Source organism: Falco biarmicus, chromosome 2 (assembly GCF_023638135.1).
Source record: "Falco biarmicus isolate bFalBia1 chromosome 2, bFalBia1.pri, whole genome shotgun sequence".
NCBI lineage: Eukaryota > Metazoa > Chordata > Aves > Falconiformes > Falconidae > Falco > Falco biarmicus.
Window position 1 is genome coordinate 5,087,622 of NC_079289.1, and position 24,384 is coordinate 5,112,005.

At 42.8% G+C, this 24,384-nt stretch overlaps 1 protein-coding gene across 6 annotated transcripts in view; it reads right to left on the minus strand.

The window, feature by feature from the left end:
• TENM4 (teneurin transmembrane protein 4) overlaps nt 1-24,384 on the minus strand; it is a 353,793-nt gene that overhangs the window by 34,985 nt on the left and 294,424 nt on the right. For all 6 annotated transcript variants that reach the window (XM_056329464.1, XM_056329465.1, XM_056329460.1 and 3 more), the window contains 3 exons: nt 23,569-23,801; nt 14,048-14,202; nt 9,333-10,210 (listed from right to left, as the gene is read on the minus strand). In XM_056329464.1, coding sequence (XP_056185439.1) covers nt 9,333-10,210; nt 14,048-14,202; nt 23,569-23,801 — 1,266 coding nt within the window. The remainder of the gene's footprint in view (nt 1-9,332; nt 10,211-14,047; nt 14,203-23,568; nt 23,802-24,384) is intronic.

Sequence of the window (24,384 nt, forward strand, 5' to 3'; positions counted from 1 at the left end):
ATTACTCTGAGCTGAGCTCAGAGACAACAGACCCCATCTAACAACAAAAAAATCCAAACCAAAAAAAAAAAGAAGAGAAGAGAAGAGAAGAGAAGAGAAGAGAAGAGAAGAGAAGAGAAGAGAAGAGAAGAGAAGAGAAGAGAAGAGAAAAGAAGACAAGACAAGACAAGAGACAAGAGACAAGAGACAAGAGACAAGAGACAAGAGACAAGAGACAAGAGACAAGAGACAAGAAAAAGTGCTCTTGAACTGTAATCCATGAGAGACCCAGGAGCAGCCATTGGACTGGCTCTGCACTACACAGAAAAAGAAAATAATTTCTCTTCTATTCTCTTTTTTTTCAGATTTGTACACAATGCTGGTACTTTGCTTTTGACAATATGCTGGCAGTGACTCAACATGAGGAAAGGCTGGTTGAAAAGGTGATTTTTGCCCAGAGTTTAATATTTATTGTATAGTGACTAAGTGGGTGAGTTCATTGCAAGTCTCTCCAGCCCTTGGGTTTGGAGACACCATCATGTGAGGCTTTTCTTGCCCACGGGGCATAGGGGGAGGTAGGAAGGTAGAAGAAAGCATTTGGCCCTCCTCAGTGTCAGGCTATCAGTCATGGGATTATCCAAGCATGGAACACAGAGCAGCCTCACCCTTTCCCTCCCAGATCTTGGTGATCAGTTGTTCACTTGTGAAACAGAAAAGAAGGAAGAAAAAAAACAAACCAAAGATGAATTCAGGACTGCATTGCAGGAGTTTGGCAGAGACCAATTAAAGCTTTTCCAAGCAGCTAGCAGGACACAGTTTGGATCTGAACTGAATCTCCTTGCAAAAGCCAGAACTAAAGTGCTCTCAGAGCCAAATCCTTTGCTCCCTGTTTGTGGCTGGCCTGTTTGCAGTGAGGCGGTATGCGTTTTGAAAGCGCCTTCTGCACAGTCATCTGCACGTCTCCTCTTAAAACTGAGTCTTAAACTGAAAACATCACAGGTGATATCTTTACCCCCTCTGCTGAGACAGGACACAAAGGACATGATTTAGTCTCACCTTCTAGCAGAGAAAATGTTGTCACTAAAGAGCTGTTGTGTAACACCCAAATCTTTCTACCACAACATCATTAGTCCTATATATAAACCAGTCTGAACCATAAGGGTAGACTCAGATCTCAAATGCACTAGAATTTAAGGAAGTTGGATCTGAATTTGGCAACTCTGACTTTGTGGTATTAACAACTGTAAGGGGTTTATTTTTATTGCTCTATTTACATTTTTAAAATTGAGTTGCTCCTGAAATTGAGCTTGATTCACCTCCTAAAAACAACAGGACAAATCTAGACGTGCTGCGCTGAAGTCTAAGGGGGGTGAGTTTGGTGTAATACAGGTGTGAGTGTGAAAGGATGGAGGTCTGCAGATTAGGGAAAGGAGAGCAAAAGTCAGGATGGATGGGGACAGAGAGCTTGTTCATGTGATGGACGTGGCTGCTGTTTCATTTAAGTGCTGAGTCAATGTCCTGCGAGTCATATGTTTTATCCTAATTGAATGACACTCCGCACTATGCTGAGAGTCAGCACAGAACCTACACGCCATGCAAGCCCTACTCATGTGCTCCAAAGAAAGCCTCAAAATCCTGTGGATACTTGGTTTAACAGCCCCAAGCGGCAGCAGACATCCAGCTCTTTAAACTCTATTCCTGGACATCAAGCTCAGAGCACCCTCACAGATGGTCCTCCAGCTCCCTGCTGGGCAAATTTGTAATATTTGCAAATATGCAAATGGAGAAAGATGCCAGTAACCTCTGCCTGTGCAAAATGGGTTAAAATAGCAGGAAAAACCCCAAACAAACACAAAAGAGTGCGATGGTACCTAAACCTGTGTGCACACATTTTTCTTTTTAAGACAAAATGACTAAGTACAATACACATAATGGACACGGATACATTTTTACAGCTGTACAAAACTCACACTACAGGGAGAGCTTCACCAAGAGCAAGGGCTTCCATTTGGGACTTTGGATCCTGAGAAGCAAGGCTCCTTTTGGGCCAGAACAGGCTGGAATAGTGTGCTGGAATTGGTTTAAGATGTCTGCACATGTACATTAGACTTTTGGCACCTTCTTAGTCACCCCATTAGCCTCCATCAGAAGTAACCCGGACCATCTGTGCTTTCTGCATTTGCAAGAACTGCTGCAACTCGGCCCAGCAGCAAGGCAGGCACCTTCCAAGCACTCGCTTTGGGGGTGACAGCTCATCTATTTGCAGATGCAAGGAGGTCATGCCTTACAAAGGGAGAAATGCGAGAAGGTAGCACAATTAGACTGTTCCCATTTTTATTCTTATTTTTAATTGGTTGGCAGATGAAGTGTAAAATGCTCCTGTCCAGAGAAAAAACTCTTTTTAGCACCGCAGTGGCATTGCAAAAAGAAGTGTGGGAAGCCAGTGAGCATGGACACCACCACCACCACCACCCCCCACCTTTTCCTCTTGGCAAGCAGTTTTTGCTTCTGTTTTGCTCAGGACCAGAGCACTTTCCGCGTTTCCCTTGATTTAGATCACACAGCACATACCTGCTATCATCTGTCACACTGCAGATCCCAAACAGATAGATAATGTGCTTAACGAGTTAAATGAGTTGGGTCCTTCTACCTCTGCTTTCAGCCCTATAAAGGCACTTATAGGGCACATCCTCAGCTTGGAGAGGAAGGCCAAGCGACTGGCTCTTATGTAGCTGCAGGTGCGCTCTGGTATTTGCAGTAAGATAAATCTCTCCTAGTCACCTCATTTTGCAGCTAAGCCGCCTAGGCCTGTTTCCACAGTGTTGGGATTTAGGTGTGGGCCAGTTTTCATCAGAGCCTAAGACTTCTGTGTTCTCCAAATGCTCTGAAAGCACCAGAATTAAGAAAATACTGAAATGCAGGAGCGCACGCGGTGGCCACTCCGAGCAATGAATTCATCACCTGCTCACGCAGCTGCTGCCTCCCATTCAAACCTGCTGCAAAGGCTCAGCACTCACAATTACAGCGACAATTACCAGGCCAGCAAAGGAAGCTGTTGCCATCCATTCCCAATTGGAAACGTATTTAGCTAAGGTTCAATGCACAGAATTAAAATGGTATTTGGTGCTTATGAGGCCTAATTGTGAGCTTGTAAACATTCAGCGCTTTCATTTATCACATTACCATTGTGTAGAGACCTGGGCCTTGGGAATTAAAGAGAGCATCCTAAGTACTGTCTATTCAGAAATCAATTCCTTGCCTGAGTCTCTGGGTTTCCTCATTTTAGCTTTTTCACATTTCATCAGCCTTTTAAAAATCCAAGTCAAATAGATCGGAAAGAATTCACTATAATAATATTGCATTTAGTGCCAAAGTGTCCTAATGTACTTTGCATACTATATTTTGTGTGCGATTATACAGACATGCACCCGCCGCCTCTGAACAAGCTCGCTTCTTCACAATTTTTCAAACAACATTAAACACAACATTAAAAATAAATCTATAACAGACAAACCAATACTACTCAAATATGTATGAAGGCAAGTCCTCTCCCTAATGACACAAGGCCATGCTGCAGCCACTGTCTGCAGAATTTTCTGACTGCCCAAATGAGAAGAGGAAGATATCTCTCTCTGGCTTTTATGATACTCATAATTCCCTTGGTTCTCAACTAGACTCTGACACCAGGCATTCATTTCAAACCAGGCAAATGGCTCAAAACATGATCTCACAATGTACTGAGAGTAGTGAAGTACTATTTTATCGTGCCACTTAAATGCAGTTTTGCTAGAACTTCAAAGGAATAATGTTGAGAATCTAATTATTTTATCATGAAGAAATTGTGGAGCAAAGAAATCTTGCCAGAAGAGGAGGGAGGGCAAAAGCCAAAGGTGGTTCTCATACACCAGTCTGCTGCAGGAGCAGAAAGAGACCCTCACTTGAACTACTTTGAACCATGGATGCCACCAAATCCCATAAAACTCAGTGTATGACCCGAGATATCATCAGGTGATAAAGGGATGTTATTAATGCTGTAAGCTAGCTTTTCTCTGAATCAGGAGGTGGCTGCACCTCCGAAGGTAATAAGCATTATTTATTTCTGGTTTTGGCTGTGAGAGAAAAAATTTCAAAGCCTTTACACCAACTGCAAGGCACTCTGGGTCTGCATCTCACCTTGGGGCAGATGCTGGCCACGATGCCAAGTTCTGGCACCCCAGTCACCCAGACAAGGGCATTGGTTGGGGCACCAAATAGTGCTGCTGCTGGGGTGGGACCTCTGCTGAGTCTAGGGTGTCACTGGGAAGCCATCCAAGGTCCTCCTGCATGCTCAGTGCAGCTGGCTCCTACCTCCCACCCATTACAGTGTGTGAAGTTTGGCAGAGTGGTTCTCTGTAAAATATCACCCGACGTTACAGGTCACAGCTCCCCTTACTGCCCATCTGAAGACCTGGCTCCATGAGACCCTTTGCCCTGCAGGCAGCTGTGAGCCACTTCTTGGGCAGTCCATGAAAACGTTTCAAATTTCTGGGCTTGGCTGCAGGGATGTGTAAGTATTTCATTCTGTATGGGAGGAGGTAACCTTTGAAACTAATTGGGCACACAAAGGACCTAAGCCAAAGAGCCTCGTCTGGGCTAAATAATGCATAGAAGATTTGACTTTGGCTCAGAGGGAAATTGAATTAATGTACAGTGATACCATCTCAATGAGCTAATCAAGATAATTGCCATATTCTTGATTTGAACAAATACATTAGTAAGATTTTCTGGATTCAGAAGTAGACAAACAGCAACTTCTAAGAAACTTTGTAAAGGTTGGTAGCAATTTTTTCAGGTCAAGTGAAAAAGCAGCAACAACAAAGAAGCAAGTAGTCACACAGCATCCTTTGTCTTTGACTTGAGGAGTTGAACAAGAAGCCGTTCTGCGGGCAGAGCTTCCAGATCAGCTTCCTTTGCTGCTGATTATCACTGTCACAGGTTCAATGGGAAGGCAAGTCTTTAATCCAGTTACTGGACAAGCTGAGCTGCATTGCATTAATTGACAACGAATGTCAAGCCCTCTGCAGAGGCAGAGAAGGTCTATATAATGCTAAAACCCTCAAAGAAGTCCTAGATAGGCCTTTGGGGACAGGCTAATTACTGCAGAGAGCTAAGTTTTACTCTCAAAGGAAAGGGAAACTGCACGTTATATACTGAACCTTTCTCAACGCTACACTCAATAAAGTAGGATTGTTACGGCAGCTTTGGTGTAGGATGTGTGAAAGGAAGAGCTGTGAGAGCTGTGCACGTCTGTTGCTGCCTGAAGACAGCACTGGTCTCCTTCCCCTACAGAAATGAAGGGACAATGTGCCAGCCCAGCCTGAACCCTTGGAGGACCCCGATTCCCTGGCATGCCCTGGAAATTGACCTCCAGCACTGCATCAACGTATCCTACCTCCTCCTCTCCTCTCCAGAGCCACATCAACATGCCCGTACGTCACAGCTCTTGGCAGCCTTATGATAAAGGCTGAGAAATGCCCTGGTAAGAGTAACAACTGAAGGAGAACCAGAGATGCTGGATATGTAAACACGTAGTGTTGCCACTCTTGTAACACCATTGCTCTTTCATGTTGGATGTCTGCTTTATGGCCCTCTGCAGACAGTTAAAGGTAAATCTGATGAGGATGTTCTTCGTGGGGCCACTGGTGCAGTGTATAGTTGTGCCAGCTGAATTTATGTTGACTCTTAACTTTTTAAACAGTGATGTCCAGCTTGCCCTGGCCTATAAACAACTATTACATGCTGTGAGGAGCACGCAGCTTTTTCTCAGAGCCAGATTTGATGTCTTTATTTCCTTGGCCCTGAGCAAAACAGAAATATGAGCTTCACCTTCCCCCTCAGCCAGGACAGAAAACTACTCAGAGCACCTTGTGGCTGCTCATGATCACAGGATTTCTCTAAATCACTTGAACTCCTCAATGTAAATTTCCTGATGTTCTGATATAGAAACCAATAACTTGAAGGTATTGAATGTTGATTTGGTTTACACCATCTTCTTTGGCTTCTTGGATATCAAGGAACTTAGATTTAATCCTGCCATTCCTGCACTCCTCCCTGCAGTTTGTGTTTGACTTATGCAAATCTGTCTGGTGAGAATGTATCTTAAGGCATTGAGAGTCATGATCTAAGATACCAAGAAATGGGAAGTATACTGCTTCTCATGGTTGGTTGCTCTACTGGTTAGGTAATCTCAGCCTTAAAAAATCACGCCTTCCTGTCAACTGAAATGCTTTGCTTTCCAGGCCCTTACCCTTCTCAAGCCTTTCGCTGCTAGATTAAGAGTCTCTCTCTATAGGTGATAGCTTTGTGCTGATGTGCTGTGATCTAGACACTTCCCAGCCTTCTTCAAGTTTAAATAGATAGATCAAGCCTTCTTAGTTCTCCAGCACAAAAGCACTTTCTCCCCACAAATGTATTTTTGTTGTGCTTTTCTGCACAACCTTCAATTTTCACTGTCCTTCATAAGCTGCAAACATCAGAACTGACTATTAGTCTCATCAATGCTGTACAGGGATAAAATCAGCTTCCCACTACCCACTACAAGTAGAGTGGGATGAATATATGTATTAATTTCGCTTGTCCATCCAGGCAATGTTAGACAGATTTGCCATGGAATTATGCTGAGGATCACACTGAATGACCTGCTGCTTTGGTCACTACAGCCTCTGAGACTCAATAGTCAGTCCAGTTCTTTTGTGGCCCGTTACTTATGTACCCTGCCATTAGATTGTGTGAAGAATGTATTTTGTTTAAATGAAACCTACTTTATTAAGGAATCTAAGCATCTCAGCTTTATTTACAAATCTTCTCATTTTATCAGTCTGATTTTATTTTTTTTGCCCAGATTATGCATGCAAAACCTGGGTAGAATCAATCCCTGCCCATGCATTCAAAACAACCCTGCTGGATGATTCCCTGCTGCTGACTGCTTTTTGAGAGCTATCACAGAGCATGTTCTTGAACATTTGATATGTACCTTTCACAGCTGAAAAGATGAGCAGACTGATCTGCTTTCCAGGTCCCTAGTGGACAGGTTAGGATAGGATCAGATAGGATAGGACGGGCCAGGACAGGCTAGGATGAAGAGTGACAGTCTGCAGTGAAGAGTGACATTCTCTCTCTTAGACTGAGCATATAAAAAAGCTTTCTAATAATAACAATAAGATAGGTAAATGCATTGTTATCACTAGAAATATCTATGAATAACTGGGATGACTTTGATAGGAACCATCTGACCAAATGGTAGACATCTGCAATGTAAACACCTGTGTCTGAGCTAACCATTCTGGACTACCTCTTGCAGGGAGAAACTTTCAGAATACAGCTTATGTCATCAGATACCTGACATCATATATGACGCATAAGACACATAAGAAACTCACTCTGAAAATGCCTGTTTCTCTCCCTTGCCCATAAAGGGAGGCTGGGGCAACTAATTCAGAGGTAGACTTTTACCCTGCAGTTCTATAAAGTTGCATCAGAACCTGTCAGGAACAGTTAAATAGAGATAACTGATAACAGGTTGGGATGAGGTATCTCTGAAGACACATTCCCAATGCTATTTTCAGTGATGCTATGCTATCATATAGTGCTGACTTGTTCTAGTCAAGATTTCCATAGTCCAACCACTGGAGAATACTGTCTACCATTTAGCTCTAAAAAGCTTTCTTACAAGTCTTCTAAAGTGCATAAAAGGACCAGAATGATGACTTGCACAAATGTTCTATTTTGTTGGATAGCAAGAAATAATGGATCACTGTTATAAATATATCCACGGACTAAGTAGGATTTTAGCTTCTGTCTCATTTTATCTCCTTTATGTTTTCAGTCACACTTTTAAATAAAAGATTATGTTTGAAGTATAAATCTGACCGTTATTAGCTGTAATGTTTAGTTTGCTTCACTGTCCGCAGCTACATCTGTTTTCAAGCACAGGAACTATTGGGTTCCTTGCAAAAAGGAAATACCTCCTTGATTTAGCACAGTGGTTCTGACAATATAGCAGGCTTCCACTCCTATAGAGAAAAACACCCTATCTTTCCTCCCTAAAGCCTCCCTCAAGCAAATTTAATGTAAGAGATGGAAGGGTATTAACTTTGATTCACTGAGGAATATTGCTATAGTAATTGCAAGCAGAACATTGATGGAATGCAAATAACCTTTCAAAAGAGTCTTCAACGAGTTTCCATCAGTTCTTTTTGCGGCAGGAGCAGTAATAGTGAGTATTAAGCAAAGACATTTGCAACTAAGCCTGGAACATTTTAAAGAGAGAACCAAAGCAACTGCGTGTCTAACACACGGATATGTGGGTTTAGCCAGCTTGCCTTCCATCAGTCTCTTTTTCTTTTAGTTTTTTTCTTTGTAATCTGGGGAACTGTCTGTTCTAGCCAAACTGGACTCTTACAATGGGTCTATTATTGTGGTAGCTGAACACTTCCATCTAACCATTCATATCATAAGGGAAATTATGCACTAAAAGGAGCGTTTCAAAATGGCTAGATTTGAAAATAAAAATTAAACTAAGAAAGAGGGAGGGGAAAGGGTTCTCAACAGCAGGATGAATTTGCAGACCATCCTTCTAGATGCCCTTCATTCAGTACTCTTTCTCCTATTTGATATCAGAAATGTGTTGTCTTCGTGTTATTTATAAGCAGGGAATTGTTAATAGTAATACAAAAAAGAAGCACAAACCTTCAAGTCATTGCCAGCTTTGGGTTTTTCAACGCATCCTGTTTTCTCTGTGCTCAAAAATCTCTTTGGGACAGGGATGGTCTTGAACAGTTCTGAGACTATTTTTGAAGCTTAGTGAGGCCAATTACAACAGTAGAAACCAAGCAGTCTATTAATTACAGAATCATTTTCTGAGCAAGCTGTCATTAGTCATTGGCAGTTGTCATTCCACATCAGCCATTTCAAACAAGCTCAAAAAAGACCTTGCACCATAGGAAGGAGGTGAAAAGCTGTGAAAAAGAGAATCTGATGGAACTTTCGCACTTCCAGGGCTTTCAAAGCCAAGAAAAATTCCCTGACATGCAACCTAAATCCCTAGTCCTAACTATATTAAGGAGAACCAGGTGTCCAAACTACTTAGCTGGTTTAGAAAAACTCAGCAGAAGCTCTGACTTGACTTGGTAGAGGAAGCTTACTCAAACTCTAATGCACTTACAGTGTTTAGTGTTTGCGTGAGATCTGATATTCTCTGTTCTGGCCATTTTATTTGGACAATAATTCTGTCCAGGGAATTAAATTCTATCAGCCTTGCATGGTTCAGAGAACAGAGAATGAAGTCAGCAGCATGATAGTTGTAATATACTTACTCATAAAATGTTGTCCAACCATTTTCATTGCTTTTAGTGGCGAGGAGACCAGAGTTGCCATGGTACGTCATCATGGCCACTTCATGCCCCTGTGTTGTAACGCTCTTGAGTGCGCTGTTGGTACCGATTGTCACCCAGTAGACTTGGCCATCAGGCACCACCAGCCAGAGGGGCATCCCTGTGGAATCTCTTCGGATATTGACTAAGTTGCCGTTATTGTCGGTGATCAGGGTTATATCTCCATCTCCGGAATAAGTAAAATTGTAGAGATAATCTCCAGTGGTAAGGCTCTGAGTATAAAGATGCTTGCCACTGGTGTCAAACAAGTAGAGCTCCTGGTCTATGGGTGAGGATAACTCATATAGATTTTGTGTGTTGAGGAACGGTTTGTTTTTCCGAATAAAGCGGATTCGGATATTTCCAAGATCAGCTACATACAGCTCCCCATCTGCACACACCGCAAGGGAGGATGGCGCATTGAGTTTGGCATCCTTGGCATAGCCGTCATCCCCCGAGAAGCAGTCACAGTTAGCATCGTTCTTGCAGTCACAGCTGCTTGGTGCACCGGCAACAAGAGAAATCTCTCCATTGGTGGTGACCTGCCTGATGCGGTTGATCTTCTTCTCATCGGTCTCAGCAATATACAGGACCCCGTTATGCGAGACGGCCAGTGCGGTAGCAGACTCCAGTGTAGCGTGGATTGCCACCTTGCTAAGGAGAAAGTGATCCATGCCTGGCACCTGGCAGTGCATGGGTCTCCCGGCCACAATTCGCACTTGGTGGTTCTCAGAGATCTGTAACACAACATTATTGTCGAGGACGTAGAGAGAATTATCCATCGGATTGACTGCCAGATCCGTGGGCCATTCCAGACGAACCTTAATGGTAAAACAACACAAGGAAATTATTACAGTGAGGCCTTTTTCACTGTGTGATTGCTACAGATCAGTCACAATGAAGATGTTTCCACATGGATTAAAAGGAGAAAACGTAAAAGAAAAACAATTAATTATTACCACTCGATATGGTGGCCATAGAGGACAAAGCCCTTGTGTGAGTGAGGGGGCTTAGCACCTGGTTACATGAAGCAGACACGTGGATACCCAGACTCTGCATTGCACCAGCGGTGGGAGCAGGGTGATGGAGAAAGGCAGACCCTCCTCAGCTCTTGATCTGCACCGTGGCTTCCCTCTGCTTTTCTACCTTGGTGTGAGGGGTCAGCGGCTGTGGGAAGGGGCATCAGTGCCCAGGAATGCAGAAGTAAACAAGAAAATCCAAAGATCCCCAAAGGGGGATTTCCCCTCCCCAAACAATCTTATGCTTGTTGACTGATGGACCCACACCTGAAAGCAGAGACCCGGGACTGGGAATTTTGTTGTGTGAAGTGCTGTGAAATCAGTCAAACAAAAAAATGATCCTTTTGCTAAAGGATTTTCCAGACAAGTGGCCGAGCTCCTCTGGGTAAATGACAAGGAGGGATAGACACAAAACTGGCAACTGTGTCAGCATGTGTGTATGTCTAAGTTATAACTATTGATTTTCTGCTTGATGCTGCAAAAATGCAAAATAGCAATTCCCAAGAAATTCAGGCAATTTCAATCTCTGGTATAAAATACCTGTGTCTTCACAGTGGTTTTCACATATTTTTTTTCTCTCATAATGGAAGAATGGGTTCAATTAACAGTGACACATCATAGTTCAACATTGATAAACCATATACACAAACAAACTGAGAAAGTGACTGGTAACACCACAAGTGAGTGAGCACTAGGGTTTTTTTATTTCTAGCTCTGCTTCTGTAATACACTGTCTTTTCAGGTGAGTCTACTCTTCTAGTTGCCAAATCTAAGACATGTGTAACAGAATTAAGGGTATTTTTTTTATATATTTTTAAAATTATTTTTTAAAAATATTTTTTTAAAAAATTAAAATACAGAACAGTAAGATTGTAAAATTGTCATTAATTTGTTTTACTTCAGGTTTATATACATTAAAAAAAAATCAGTGTTGTGCTGATGGGAAACAAACAATGCTTAAATGTTTTCCTAATGGTGCATCTTCCACATAGTAGAGGTGTGAAGGGTGACTGGAAATGAACAGCTGTGAAGAATGCTCTTGGTCGCCTGCAGCCAGGCTTTTAAATAGATTTTCAGCTAGTTAGCAAGAATAGCTATTCTGGTTGTATAATTCCCTTTCAGTCAGCCAAGCAACTCTTAAGTTAGAGCAGATGGACTTGATATCTCACAGTTAACTGAGAAGCTGGTCACTTTCTGCCATTCTCCCTGCACCCATGTGTTTTCTCCTCTGTAGCCAACAGCATGATGTGCTGTGATGGAGAGGTCTGGGATCTGGGCACACTCAAGGCTCTGCAGTTCCAGGATCTCCCTGTTTCTTTGTTTCACATCTTTCTCTCTCACCATCCATCTCAGTTGCTGCTTATTTACCTGAGGTGAACAAGTTTGGGTTTTTTTGTTTGGGTTTTTTTTTTTGGCATCTAAAAGGTGGCAACCTTATGGGAAGGAGAAGGAGCAAAGGAGAAGATGCCAGCAGGTTGAAGTCCAGCAAACCATCTCTCATTGTGATTTTACTTAAAACCAAGAACAAGAAGAAACCAGGTAAGATTTAGAGGAAGACAGGAGATTCCTATTTTTAAAGCCCGTTGTTGAACATCTCTGCCACAGCCATGCTTTACTTGTGATGCTTCTATTCATGTTAGATCCCTTTTCAACTTTTGCATTATTTTTTTTTTTAAAGCATCAGATGCAAGGTATTTAATTCATTGTGCCTTCTAATGGCTGGGCCTGTGAAGCTTATTTTCAGGGCTAAGCACTACACTGAGATCTGTCTACTCTGGTTCTCTGTTTGCAAAATCTTCCTTTTCTCAGCTCCTGGCCTATTTTAACCCTTACTGTAGTGAAAAATTATAGCCTGTGGTTTTCTCTTTAATAATGCATACCTCCATCCCTTTCAGTGGTCTTTAAGCTCCACAGCCTTGAGTTAGCATCAAGAGCAGAGTTTATTCTGAACTGACAAGGGAATTTTCAATTTCTTAAAAACCATTCCTTGTCAACTTTGGCAGCTAAATATTTCATGTCCTCATGTCCCAGGGAGCCTCGGGGACCTGACAGAAAAGACCCTTCCAGCCACTGTAAAAAATGAAAAACTACTTCCCAAGCTTTGGTTTATTTTTTTTTTTGGTTGGATGGTTGGGGTTTTTGGTGTTGGGTTTTTTTTCCTTTTTTTTTTTTTTTCCTTTTTTTCCTGCTTTGGGTTGTTGTCATTATTTTTTAATTAAACTGGTCTTCAGTGAGCTTGTCCAGAATAGGAGTGGTCAATTTGCCCATCACAGTACAAGCTGATCTAAAAATGGCTCCTGTCATTTTATAAAGGGAAAGGAAGAGTCTTCAGCTGATACATTTTAGCTCATCTCTGAAGTGTTTAAAGATGACACTGGTATACAGATAAGCCACATAACCTGACAGAAAATAATTCTTAGAACTGGAATCTACAGTGCTCTTGTGGTAACTGCCCCTGAAATTCAGATAAAGAAAAAACTATGCCTGTAAGATGAGAAGCATGCTACAAGATGGCCCTTACCCAACAAAATTTGCTTCTATAGAAGGCACGAGAGCTTTTAAACTCATAATTTCAGCTTGTTCATAAATTGTGGACAGTGGGAACCAGCTGCAAAGTAGCAAGAATAATCTTTTCAAATTAGAGGGAAAACCAAGAGGAACGGATTCCATATGGGAGCAAGGAAATTATCTAGGTAGTTACAAAACAGAAACCCCATTGACACCTATTGTGGCTGAATAACAGTACTTAGCCCTCCAGCTATGATCTATATTTTCATAGGAGAGGGGAACATTCCTGTAGCCAGGCAAACAAGAAGTGGCACAAAGGTTTCAAAGGACACTATCTTTAACCTGGCGTAATTTGACAGGTTGGCCAGTGCCCCACAAAACTGAGTGCTGGGCTGTAATGGGTTTCTCTTCTGTGCCATCCAGAAGTAAAGCAATCATCAAACTGAGATTTCTTTTTCTCTCTCTCTTTCTTTGCTTTTTTTCCTTCTCTCCACCTTTAAGCAACAGGAAGCAGCAGGACTTAAAAGCCCAGCATGATGGTGGCTACAACGAGTTTGCAATCTGATGCAATTCAAGATTCTTGTTTTCCTGCTGTTGCTAATTTTGGCACCACAGCCTCCAATCAGTATTTCCTAGATGTTAATTTGCTTTAGGTCTAAAATTGTGCTGGGCCAAATTAGGATGGGGGGAAGCAAAGAAAAAAACCCATGGTGTAGCTAAGTTGTTACAACAGAGCACGGCACAAAGACCTGCTAAAATGAGTGCTGCTGCCCGGTCTCTTTAGATTAAAGCAACTAGTTTCTTGAGAAATGAGAGTAGTGAAACCTGCCTTCCCAGGAATCTGTGTCTCCCAATTGATCAGGAGCTCTGAAAGAAGTCTCTTTTGTGGGTGGGACATCTTTAAAATCTCTCTTTGCAGAGTTCTCTGAGTTAGGTCAGTTAGGTCTTTCCTTCAGTTTTTACAGGAACTTTCTTTTTGACCCAGTCATTTTCACACCACAAAATATGTAGAGATGTAATTTTCCTTGAGCCTCTACCACTTTGCTAGACCTGGGGAGGCACACAGACATGCAGATAGGGTGAAGGCATAGGATTCTGTTCCGTAGAAACCCAACCGAAACACTGTCTTACCTGAGAAATGTCCATGACAGAGTCACAGCTGAGAGGCCGAGCAGACGTCAAGTCATTGGAACCCAACACAGTTGAGATGATTCCATTCTGATCAATCCGCCTGATCATAGTGCCATCCACAAAGTAAATCAGCCCAAACTTGTCCACGGTGATGCCTGGGGAGGGAAAAAGCAAGACAGTCAGAAAGTAATGTCAACCTGACAATTACGAGATGAACTGAAGACAGTGTCTGGTTTGACACTCGTGAAACAGTAAGACTGCTGGTTTGGTTGGGAGGAATATATGTTATGGCATTCAAAAGGGATGAGATGAGAGCTGGGCACGCGGGAATCCTGGTTGTCAGGAGCTTTGAATTGGCACCACTCCACAGAAGGCACTTCCAGCTGGCACAGGATACAATTTAGAAATCCCTGCTCACTTCTGGGAAAGGGCATGGCGTTTGAATGACCTGCTGAAAGGAAAATGTTTTCTAGTAACTGCTTGCCCTGCCTGTTCAGAGACATGGCGTAATTGCTCGTGGTATGAATACTGAACCATGAACATGAAAACCTGACACTGGTGAATCTTTCAGAAATGGTAATGAAAAAGGCTGTGAAAGATCCATCAGGTCAATCAGATTCCAGATGGATAAATATGGAAGGTTTTTTCCTAGGATAACCCTAGTATTCTGTAATATTTCCCCTGATTCTGGACTCTGCTAGGTGATTCATGTCATTGTCCAAACCTCCTTTGTAGACATGGTCTGGGCAGTGGATTTGAGGTCGGCCGACCACAGTTAGAGACTGCTGATTCTCATTTCCTCACCTGCAGATATGTGCCATTTTACTTCCCCCTAAGTATAATTTCTCAAGTATTTGTGATTTTAGCACAAGTTCCTTTAACCTTCTTTATCCCAGGCTAGCTATGCTCTGCATCTGCCATCAGAGGATTTCATAGTGCTTTACACTTACTAATTAGACCTCATATCAGTCTTTGAGCAGGATTATCCTAATTTTACATATCGGGAAAATAACACATAAAGCAATTTTCCCAAGGTCGCAGAGAAGGTCCATGACTAAGGCAGGAATAAGAAGTTAAGGGCCCCATTCACCTCTCTTTTATGTTAGTATAAATTAAAAATAACTCTGCAGATACTAATAGAGTCATCCATCTCATCTACCCTATGGTGGCAGAACGCTGCTCAGCATAATACTTGAGTGTCTTAAAGACACTAAAAGAATGTAAAGGAATAGTAAAAGACTGTAGAAGCTGGTAACACCCTTTTCTATGCAAGTGAAAATTCTCCTTGGAATATATGAAAATTAGGATCTTCCTGTTTGGTTTCTTCCACTAGCAGGGTAGCAATCACTTGGCAAAAGCAGACATCTGCATGCTGCATCCAAGCAAGTATCTGGAGCTTTTCCAATCGGAAGAGGGAAATATCTACTTCTAGGGTGCAATTCATATCACCCTAAAGCAGATATCCATAAGAGATTATATGGATCCCATCAGAAACACCTTTTCCTCCCCATCGACTATAGAGAAAATATCTCCAAAGGAAACATTTACACTGGAGACAGATTAAACTAGTGAGATGAATCCTCACTATAATGTTTTTCTGGCTGTCATCATGGTGAAAGAAATGATGGAAAATCTGTTTCAGATAGAAAGCTTTGAGAATGTTTCTGAGGAGCGATCTGATCTTGTGTTTCTCCAAAATGCTGTTTTACAGCCAGATCCCTTTGTTCGAAACATTTACCCTCAGTCTCTATCCACTGTGAGCTATGCTGTGAAGTACAGACGCAGCAGCAGTTCACAGATCAAAAATTTTAGATTTTCATGTAGCAGAGCCTAATCCTCTCATTGCTTTGGCAATTAAAATCATGGCCTTCATCCAGCACTGTAACTATCGCATGGGCTGGAAGCCACGGAGCTATGGAGGTGGGTGATACGTGGAAAAACATTTCATATTTGGTCATACTGAAATTCACAGAAGATAATCTAGCCTGGAAGTAATGGCAGGAAAACCTCAGGACTGAGTCATTGTTTGAGAGAAAGAACAAACTTCTCCATTGAGCTGAGGTGAAAGAAGGGATTCAGACATGGTTGCAACCTGTTGATTCAAAGTCAATTAGGAGTCAGGGAACTGATGATTCAGATCACTGAGTTGAATGGGAGCTGTGGGGTTTTGCTGGGAGGTAAAACCAGCATTTTCCTTAGTTCCTCACAGCGTCTCCCTCTCCGAAGGGCATTATTTTGATCTGGATTGGATAATTGACCATTAGAACAGTGAAGTTTCAGAATACCCTCTTGGGTAGTGAGGGGAAAAAAATTACTTGCAGCTTTTAAGATGAAGTTCATTAATTTTGGAGGACATTGTATGGCAGGATTGCTGAAGATAATGGATGACAGGACTAAATGACCCCCAAAATTGCTTCTAGTCTTACATCCAATACCAATTCATGCCGGGACACGGCTGATCTTTGGCAGGTCCGTGCAACAAGAACCTTGAAGAGGAGCAGAAGGTACCTGTTGCACATCTGAATGCTACGGCAGAAGCCACAGCACTAGTGGCTATTTATTCTTGCTACACGTTATAAACACATCAGTTGTATCTTAGCACTTTGTCGAAAGCTTGCAGAGGGATCTGGCAGTATAAACATCAATATCTCACTGGCATCCATGACTTTCTGGAAGTTGCCTTCACCTGCCATGAGACCTGTCAGCCTTGTGCCCCAGTTGGTGCCCTGTTCAATGAGTCGTCCAGGATGCTGGCACATGTCACCTGTCACTGGCATCTGCTGTTGAAGGTTACTGCTCCTCTAATTATTTTGCCTGCTGAATGGCAAGTTCTTTAATGTTTGCTGGTATTAGCTTGACAACCAAGAACACAATTGAGCTCTTCAAGCAATGTGGTAGACGTGCTTTTTCAGGAAAGGCATGATAGAAGGTTTAGTTGATCTTAATTGGCTTTTGTCAAACACGAGAGGCTCTTATCCGTTCCTAGGCTCACAACGAGTATTTTTCAGGGTGCCTGTCCATTAGCCTGTGTGACAGGCCAGGAGCCAGTGAAGGGTGGCAGGCTGGATAATGTGATTTTAAATGAGGCAGAATTTTCTCTCTTAGCTAGTTCCATATGTATTGGATTGGATTTATCAGCATCGTATGCTGACAGTTGCTCACGGTGTTCAGTGCTGAGGTTTGATGGCTGGCCTGATTAACCAGTTACAGTAATAGTAACCTGTACGTACTTTGGATCTCAAGCCAGCTCTGATCAGTTGATAGAGCACAACTTTATTTTGCATCCCAGCTTAGACAAAGAGCTTGCATGCCCCAGTAAGTTAAAGTGGTACAGAAAAGTTACCACTTACCACCTTGCTCCAGGGCCATGGCATGCGCGTGTGTTATCACAGAGCACTCCTCTGCTTATCCCTCTTTCACGCAGGCTAAGCAATCTCAATTGCCTTGCATTTCCTAAGACATTCTGCAGGGTAACAGAGTTTTCAGTCTGTCAAAGCCCTAAATTCCCATTTGCACATGCACCTCGCACGGCAACTGCTCCAAACCCTTCCTGACTGATTGTCTTGGAATCGAATCTAATTATGGAGAGGAGCCCTGCTCTCCCACTGACAAGTGTCTTTGGATGGATGACTTCTGTGGAGAGGGAAAGAAGCATCTCGCAGTTTCTTTGCAGCAGATTGTAGAGGTTAGATTGGACCTTTCTGTGTTTCCTTTCTGCTAATGGCACAGTTCCAGCACTGGGAGCCGGCTCCTAAAATGGGCAGAGGAATGGGTAATCCACATGTTATGCATGTAAAGCCAAAGACCTTGGCTTGCTTTGGCAGAAGGCTCCTCTCATGTTTCCATAGGAACATAAGGGAATCAAAAGATTTTCAGCACATAGCTTGAAGTTCAATCTCACAGTTACTGAGAGAAAACATCTGCTGCCAGTACCCAGGTAGAGTTGAAGATCTAAACTTTAAGCTCTGAGATATGAAATACAGATGTTACAAAATCATGTTGGCTCCTCCTGGATAGTCGGCAATCCCGTAAGAAACAAGGGCTTATAGCAGCATGTCCACCACACCAGTGAGTTTTGCTGATAGAGCGCTGTGACACAATGACATTTGCTTGAAATGTCAGGACCTTGTAGTGCGAGGAGGTGACAGCACATCATCCTGCAAATGGCTACTGGGGCATGGTGGGTTTCATCTAGAAGATGAACCATTAAATGATTGCATTGGACATGTACCTCTACTTAGGAAAAAAAAAAAGGGGGGGGGGGGAACCTTTTAAGCAAAAAAAAAAAAAAAAAAAAGGTACTAAAGGAATCCAAATTTGGAGCTATCTTGTCTAGCTGGATGCTGAATGACTGAGTGATTAAATGGCAGATGAAAATCAATGTCAATAAGTACAGAAGAATTCACAGGGGAAGGAGTAAGCCCAACTACCCATATGCAATGACAAGCTGTAAAATAGCTCATGGTAAAAAAGATTTCGGAATTCCTGTGAAAAGTTTTCTGCAAAGATCAGCTGTGTGCTCTGCAGTGGTCAGGGAGGGAGCTAGAAGACAGCAAAGGATTAGGAAAGGCATAGAGAGAACAGAAAACAATGTTCTGTCCTCAAAAAGACCACACTTTTTCAGGCTGTAGCTAACGAAATGGTGAAAATTATGAGCACAGGATGCCTGGAAGGACAAAACTAGGTGTTCAGGGAGGTTTCTAGCCCAGCTGATGGTGGCATCTAAGCACAGGTCCAGGTGCAACCTCTTCAGAAAGTCCCCTAAATGTTGATGACTAGAATCCGGAGTGTTAGCAGGTAAAGACCACTCTGTCATTGCCCCTTTCCCTGTGTGTCTTTTCTGGCCCCAGGCCACAGTAAGAGACAAGATATTTTGTTCAATCAGCCTCTGGTCTTCTCTGAAATAGCCCTTATGTTATCATTTGACAATAGAAATGTTAATGGATTGCAGAGGGTTGAATTTCTCCTTTTAATTCTGTTGAATTAGTGAACACTTAGTGAACAACTGAGATTTTGTTTACACATTCAGCAGGACACAGTGAAGGAAGCAATCTGTCCCCAAATTAATTACTTCATTCTCATTGTTTTTATGGTGCTAAATGAACAAGATGCCCCCTCCCCCAGCACGTCCCTTCTGAAACCTTCTTCCTATTGTGTCAGACTTGTCACTGCAATCTCTCTTAATTGCAAGCTCCTTGGTAATTTCTCTGCCACAACATTTTTCCGAGGAGAACCACTGGTGAGTACTCAGATGAAAACAAATGCTCTGACAAGCTGGAGTTTTAATTTTTCTTTAGATTGCTTGTAGAAGAGGATCATTATTAGCAGATGATAATTAGAAAGTGGTAACACTTTAATTTGCAAGGATATATTGAAATTCATTAGCATCTGAAAGGTTTGCTGTGCTCTGTGGCAAATGAATTGTAAGTACCAGACTGGTTCCTAATAGCGATGATAAATACCCTGACCAAACAACTGCCACCACTGTTCCATCCGTTGATCTACCCGTCCTGTATTTGTACAGCCTACCTTTATCAGAGCAGCCAAAGACAGGGGAAGGATGAAATTCCTGGGGTGGGTTTTATTCCTCCTAAAATATTCCCCAAGCTGATCATCTAAAGGGAGTTCTCTCTCCTTCCATGGAGAGAGACAAGAACCTTTGACCAGAAGGTACTTCAGAGAAATGTATCGACAGAACAAGGGATGATGGCTTTAAACTGAAAGAGGATAGATTTAGATTGGATATAAGGAAGAAATTTTTTTTTGCAATAAGGGTGGTGAGACACAGGCATAGGTTGCCCAGAGAAGCTGTGGATGCCCCATCAATGGAAGTGTTCAAGGTCAGGTTGGACGGGGCTGGGAGCAGCCTGATCCAGTGAAAGATGTCCCTGCCCATGGCAGGGAGGTTGGACTAGATGATCTTTGAAGGTCTCTTCCAACCCAAAGCATCCCATGGTTCTATGATTCTATGAAATTATCCACTCTGAACTCATGGGAGTTGAGGTGGGAACTGTGAGAGGTGATCAGAACTGTGGGGAAAAGGCTGCTGCTGAGAAAGTGGAGAACTATTCTGAATGGTGTTAGCTCATCCTTCAGGCTAGTGACTCCAGGAGGAGATGGGCACTCCCAGAAAGTGGTTCATCCCACCTTGGACATGTGTGCTGACATAGAACAAATCGTCTTCAGGGTACCACTTTATTTCTACTGAGAAGAGAGCCAAAAATATCTACTTAGACCAGACGCTTGACTGGTCCAAGAGGCTAAATGTAGATGCAAAAGTATACGTTGACACTTCATAACCAATTCTCCAGTCTTTATGAATTGCTGATTTTCATCTGGCAGGAGTATATTCCCTCAGTATTTTCCAGCAAGCTGCAAATATCAGCTAATTAAAACATCACAAAAACGGAGGGAAGACCTTGTTTCCTTACAGTTCCTTACTTCGAACTAGTGCAAAGGTGTACTTAAAATACACAAGTCCTAATTTGCATGAAGTAATTATCTTCAGTCAAAAAATAGCTTTAGCCTTACAGAGTAGAGTTCCCAAAGTGTGGCGATTCTTGAAGAACCGAACTTTCCAGGTCCTTCCCTGGCCAGCTGATATCTCTATGGCTACAGAGTAATTTTCTAATTTCCTCTGACCATTCACTTAGGGGTGTTTATTCCCCTGCCAAGTCAGGGAAGTAGAGGGTAACCTGAGGACTACTGGGTGCTTGTACAGTAAATCCTTTTTATTTTGAACTATTCTGAAATACAATTGCACGGAAGACGAGCATTTGCTGGATTTTTCTGCTGGGATGAACTGCCGTGAAGGTACAGACAATGCTGACATTACATTGTCAGTGTGAGTTTTCACTGTTAATCATTTATTGAGGTGAATGGGAAGTGAGTCACACCTGCCAAAGCTATTGTCTCAGCAGGCTTTGCAAACTCAGACTAGAACCAGATCAGGGAACGCTGCTCATGAACTTTCCATTGGCAGTGTGGGCTTTCTAGATTATTATTTTCTTGTTGCCATTTTGCTTTGTGTCATTTCCTCTTTCACCCTCAATTTACTTCTATTTTGTGAAATTTCAGAGCTGTGAGGAATGAATGCATGCATTTTGCTGGGGTATGATTGAAGTGGAAGAACAGCCTCCTGAGAGCTTGAACTGCCAACAAGAAGGATTTCAAGTGCTGAAAGCTTTGAACTCCAGAGCTCTGTTTCCTATAGCAAAGCAGAAACATAAGTCATCTAAACCTTGCAACATCCATCCACGTAGGGAAATTAATAATATTCCTCTTATCTTGTACCAGGGAGAATGGAGGTCCAACAAAAGTTGTGGGGTTGTTGTGTTTGGTGGTTTGGTTTTTTTTTTTCTTCACTGGTTGAACATCAAAGTGGTGCAGAAAATTGGATTACAGATTTCTGGATTCCCTGATCTCATGACTCATCTGCTGGACTGCCTGAATCTCTCTGCCCAAGCCACTTATTTTTCTTTTCACTCAGGCCGCCCATTTCAGTGAGACAATTTCTACACTGCAACCTGACCACAGTTCCCTTTCTGTAGCTGTTCCCTTTCTGTATCTGTGCCTCTGGCAATACTTTATCCCAATATAATGGTCACCTCATGGGAGTCTGGAGTGTTCGGAAACCATGGTGGGCCCTTTGACTATTATGAGGGTAGCAGTTTGGTTTTCAGTGCTTTTTTTGGGGAAAAAAAAAAAGACAACAACGTATATTTTTCTGCATCCTGCCAGGAAACAACTACCTGACATGTAACAAAACAAACAAACAAAAAAATCACAACTAGAGCTCACACAAAAGATCACTAAATCAGTTTGGGTTCCTGGATTCAGTAACAATAATGTCATTGTATGTCAAGGAAAATAACTTCCTGAGAAGTCTAACCACGAAGAGAAACAACAGCTCAGCTGTCTTCATCTTGCCTGCTCTTTGTAAAATAATTTGTTAAAGGATCCCCGAGTTTTGCCAACAGGTTGCTTTGCAAAGAGGTTGGGATAGGCTTGGAAATTGCCGTGGTGTGGAGGGAGGGACCTACCTCTCCCAGATGCAAGAAAAATAGGAAACCTGCAGCACCTTGACGCCGAAGCCAAGAACCTATAAATAATTCCTCACAATCCTAACAGCTGGGAGAGAAGACATACAACAGGCAAAAATGCCACATTTTTAAAAGCATTCCTGCATGGGCGTCCTTCCCACTCCTCTTCACAAACACTGCAGAAAGTGTGTACACCAACAGTATCTTCCACCTCATCTCCATACCCTCCGTGTATTTTCCTCTGAGGAGCCGTGGACAGCTGGGAGGAGCGACATCCTCCATATGCAGAGCTTGTTACCTTGAGACTGCCAGACTGAAGTCTTGGCTACACGCAGGACTGCATACGTTTGGCTAAACCTGTTTTGAACAGTTTAGTTCACAGTCATGAAGGCTGTGTGGTGCTTTCATTCTGATCTGACTGTGCTTTTATCACATTTAAGTAAGCTCATCAGGAACCAGGTAAAGTTAGGGCCACCAAGATGACGAGGGGACTGGAGCATCTCCCTGGTGAGGAAAGGCTGAAGGAGCTGGGGCTGTTCAGCCTGGAGGAGAGAAGGCTGAGAGGGGACCTCATCAATGCCTACAAATATCTTAAGGGTGAGTGCCAAGAGGATGGGACCAGGCTCTTTCAGCGGTGCCCAGCAACAGGACAAGGGGCAACGGGCACAAACTGCAACACGGGAACTTCCATCTGAATGTGAGGAAGAAGTTGTTTGAGGGTGACAGAGCCCTGGCACAGGCTGCCCAGAGAGGCTGTGGGGTCTCCTGCTCTGGAGACATTCAAAGCCACCTGGACGTGGCTCTGTGCAACCTGCTCTAGAAGAACTGCTTTAGCAGGGGTTGGGCTAGATGGTGTCCAGAGCTCCCTTCCAACCCTGACCATGCTGTGATTCTGTGAAGTCATGCTGAGTTAGACCATTCCCATATTAGCATCCACCCCCCATAGGGTTGAAGCTGGATGCCAAGATATATAATGTCAATGTATAAACCTCAGTTTAGGTATCTCTGATCTGTATGATGGTTTTGCTGTTATTTTATAGATACAGCAATGCTTATAGAGCTTTTTTATTTTTTTGATGGCAGAAAGCCTCAGTGAACTGAACGTTAGTGAATCCAGTCCAGACTGGAAAGGACCAAACACTGTTACCTGGTAAGGAGGAGCAGTGGTTAAATGGGTGTAAAATTGATGGGTGGATTTGTTCTATGGCCTTTTGGACATGTGCCCATCATTACACCCCTCTGGTTTGGCACTCTTCCCAGACACCTCAATAAGAAGAACCAGGACTGCCTGAGAGTGAGACACAGCCACTTATTTCCAGAGGCAAGCCCTTAGGACGTGTTTGTGGGTTGGCTGGGGAAGGCTTGCAAAATCTGTGGACATTTTCTGAATTGGAGAGGAGAGCAGCCTCTAGCATGACTAAACAAGCCCCTTTCAAAAAGATCCCTTTAAAAAATCCTCTGCGGAAGAAGCAGTCTCACCCCTGGGATTTGTGAGGGTAGCATCAGTGCCTTTGCCTCCATCTCCACAGCGGGTATCATCAAACGGGAGGCACTGATCCCCAGTTCCAGCCAAGACCTCTGAATTCTTCACAATGTCTTTCACTGATGTGGTTGACTTGATTTTATAGATACGTCGGCTGTTGGTGTCGGAGAGGTAGATGGAGCCAGTGATTGGATCTGTGGTCAAGTAATACTTATGAGCTGGGCTGTGGCTGAAAAACAAGGGTATGACATTATTATTTTTTTTTTTGGATGATTTGTTTTCTTAAGTCGACAGGCAATGCAAACACTTTAGAGAATAAAAACGCACAGACAGGCAGACCGGGAAAGTGAAGCAGTGCTGTATTTGACTGTATTAGCACACGGTGTGTTACAGCACAGCATCCTGAACTATATGTGTCACCAACCACTGTGCCTGGGGTGCTCTCTGGCATGGAGGGCAGATACCAAAGGGAAGTGCTCACTGACCTGAGCCAAAATCATGCCAGGAACTACTACAGGTTGAGTCCCAGTGCCTGAGTTTTCTAAATTTACTTAATACATATATATACATAGTCCTGAAAGTGGTGTTAGTGCAGTGCCAGAAAGTGAAGCGAAAACATAGTACAGTAGGGGCAGAAAACAAAACAAAACAAAACAAAGAAATTAAAAAATCTTTCCTCCCAAGAAAGACCCCAATACAAAACCCCCAATGCAGACCCCCATGTATAAAGCACTTAAAGATAAACTCTTCAAGATCACTGCATCAAGGCTTATCTGGTGCTCTTGCTGACTCCAGTAAAGGCTCTAGAATCC